Consider the following 2,118-nt stretch of genomic DNA (forward strand, 5'->3'; position numbering starts at 1 on the left):
GAGCCGGCTCGGACGGGAGGGGGAAGAGGTGTCGTCTCCGGGAGCCTTGCCCTGAGCCGTGTGTCGCCTTGCAGGGGCCTGCAGCCATGGCTGAGCACATGATGATGTCCCTGAGCCACGGTGGCACCGGGCTGCAGACCTACCGCGTGGGGGTGAGTGGGCTGCAGGGACCCCCGCAGCACGGGCAGCACGTGCTGAGGACAATGCCTACTGCCGGCCAGATGATGCCCTATGGAGGGGCTGGCATGGATGCTGCCATGAGGCCGAGACCCAACCTCAGCGGACAGATGGGCCACCACCAGATGCAGAATGCGATGATGTTCAACGGCCCGAGTCAGCAGCAGCAGTACATGGGGCCAGTGGGCACCCAGCAACTCATGGCTAGCATGCACCTACAAAAACTGAACACCCAGTACCAGGGTCACCCTCTGGGTTTGAGCAATGGGCCCATGGGAGCAGGTGCCCAGCCGTACAGAGTGGGGCCAAGCCAGCACCCAGCCGTGCAGCACATGCCCTCACCAGCGCTGACCTTGAACGTTATGGACACTGATCTCATAGATGAGGAGGTCTTGACATCCCTTGTGCTGGAACTGGGCTTGGACCGGATTCAGGAGCTGCCAGAGCTGTTCTTGGGACAGAACGAGTTCGACTTCATTTCAGACTTCGTTTGCAAACAGCAACCCAGTGCCATCAGCTGTTGAGGGGCTTTGAGCTCCTCCTTGTGTCTTGGTGGTTTTGAGTTTGTTTCTAACTTCCTTCACCTGTCATCCTCCTGCCTTGCCCTGTCCTGGATTCCTGACTTCCTCAAAGAGACAGTCATTGGACACTGGCTTGCAATGGATTGCTTTTCTCTCCAGTGTGGTTTTTCATTTGGGAGTTCCTGGGGAGGGGGTGTGCACCCCAGACAGAGCAGATCAAGAGCTCTTGCTGTAGAGCTGCCTCTAAATGGCATTAACAGGATTTCTGGCTTAAGTAGAAATAATGGACTTACGACTTTCCACAACTAGGCTTTGAGCGCAGGAAGCAATAGGCAGCTGGCAGCCCTGCCGGTAGCTGGATTTGCTCAAGCATTCTGTGTGGCCAGCGAAGTTAAAGAATCCCCTGAAGCCGGATTGTCTCCCTGGTGCATGGTTTGAACCAGTTTCCACTTGCAAACGTGGTGAGGTTAGATATTTCTTGGGACTCTAATGTGACAGTAAATAGGTATTCAGTCTTGTCTGTTCAGAAAAGGGGGCACTTTCCCTCCAGCAGGCTATTCTCTAACTGGCTGAGCAAAATGAAGTATGCCTTGGGGAAGGGTATGCTATGTGCCTAAATGTTGTTCTCTGCGGAACTTCAGATCTCTCACCTGTACAGCGAATCAACTGTAAAATTTATGAAGTGTTTGAGGCAGATTCAGGCATAAGGCTTAAAGCTGCAGTTCAGCTCCACTTTTTTCCACCTCTGAAACCAAATAAAGACCATGTAACTGTATATTCCAGATCTAATCTTATTTATTTTTCCTATGATTATTTATTTGCAAGGGCTTCTTTTGTTATTTGGGTTTGGGACTGCTGGGAATGATCCATGGAGATAACTGCAGCTTTAAGACACTGGCTTCAAAAAAAGAAAGCCTGGGATATTTTTCAAGCTGCTCTGCATATAGTGACTTCAACCCGAGATGTTTATGCTGAACACCTAGGACTGTAAATCCAACACCTTTCCGAATGTGATAAAGATGATTCGATTTCCAATTCCCTTACTCAGAAAAGGTTACATGTAAAAGCTAGTGGTGTTTTGTTTCCTTTGCTGTCTCTTGTTTCCAGGCACTGTGGAAAGTTCCTGTTAACGCCTAGTTGCTGCTGCCCCCTGCTGCTGACAGCTCCTCACACTCAACCAAGTGAGAATGTACGGATGAATTTGCAAATAAAAGCTGAGCTCTCTCCAGTGTGCATTTGTTCAGTGCTCATCTCTGGCCCAGATACAGGTGCAGGGCGGTGTCGAGCATCAGGGAGAAGTGTTCTCTTCGCCCCCATCGGGCTGTGCGTTCAGTCACTAGTATCTCCCTCCTGACACCTAAATTGTAAGGATTGTGTTTTGAGTTTAATGCTTGGACTAAGTCAATCCTCAAAGTGTGGC

At 50.5% G+C, this 2,118-nt stretch overlaps 1 protein-coding gene across 1 annotated transcript; it reads left to right on the forward strand.

Annotated features, from left to right (window-relative positions):
* Positions 1-79: 79 nt before the first annotated feature.
* LOC104505688 (cbp/p300-interacting transactivator 3) lies at positions 80-1,916 on the forward strand. The gene has a single exon (XM_010161474.1). It carries the CDS (start codon positions 87-89, stop codon positions 699-701), a length of 615 nt encoding a protein of 204 aa, XP_010159776.1. The 5' UTR covers positions 80-86; the 3' UTR covers positions 702-1,916.
* Positions 1,917-2,118: the final 202 nt, after the last annotated feature.

This window comes from Eurypyga helias, unplaced genomic scaffold (genome assembly GCF_000690775.1).
Source record: "Eurypyga helias isolate BGI_N326 unplaced genomic scaffold, ASM69077v1 scaffold37040, whole genome shotgun sequence".
Classification (NCBI taxonomy): Eukaryota; Metazoa; Chordata; class Aves; order Eurypygiformes; family Eurypygidae; genus Eurypyga; species Eurypyga helias.

Excerpts from the sequence above, each read along its gene's own strand:
- LOC104505688 (XM_010161474.1), top strand. The coding sequence starts at position 87 with ATGGCTGAGCACATGATGATGTCCCTGAGCCACGGTGGCACCGGGCTG.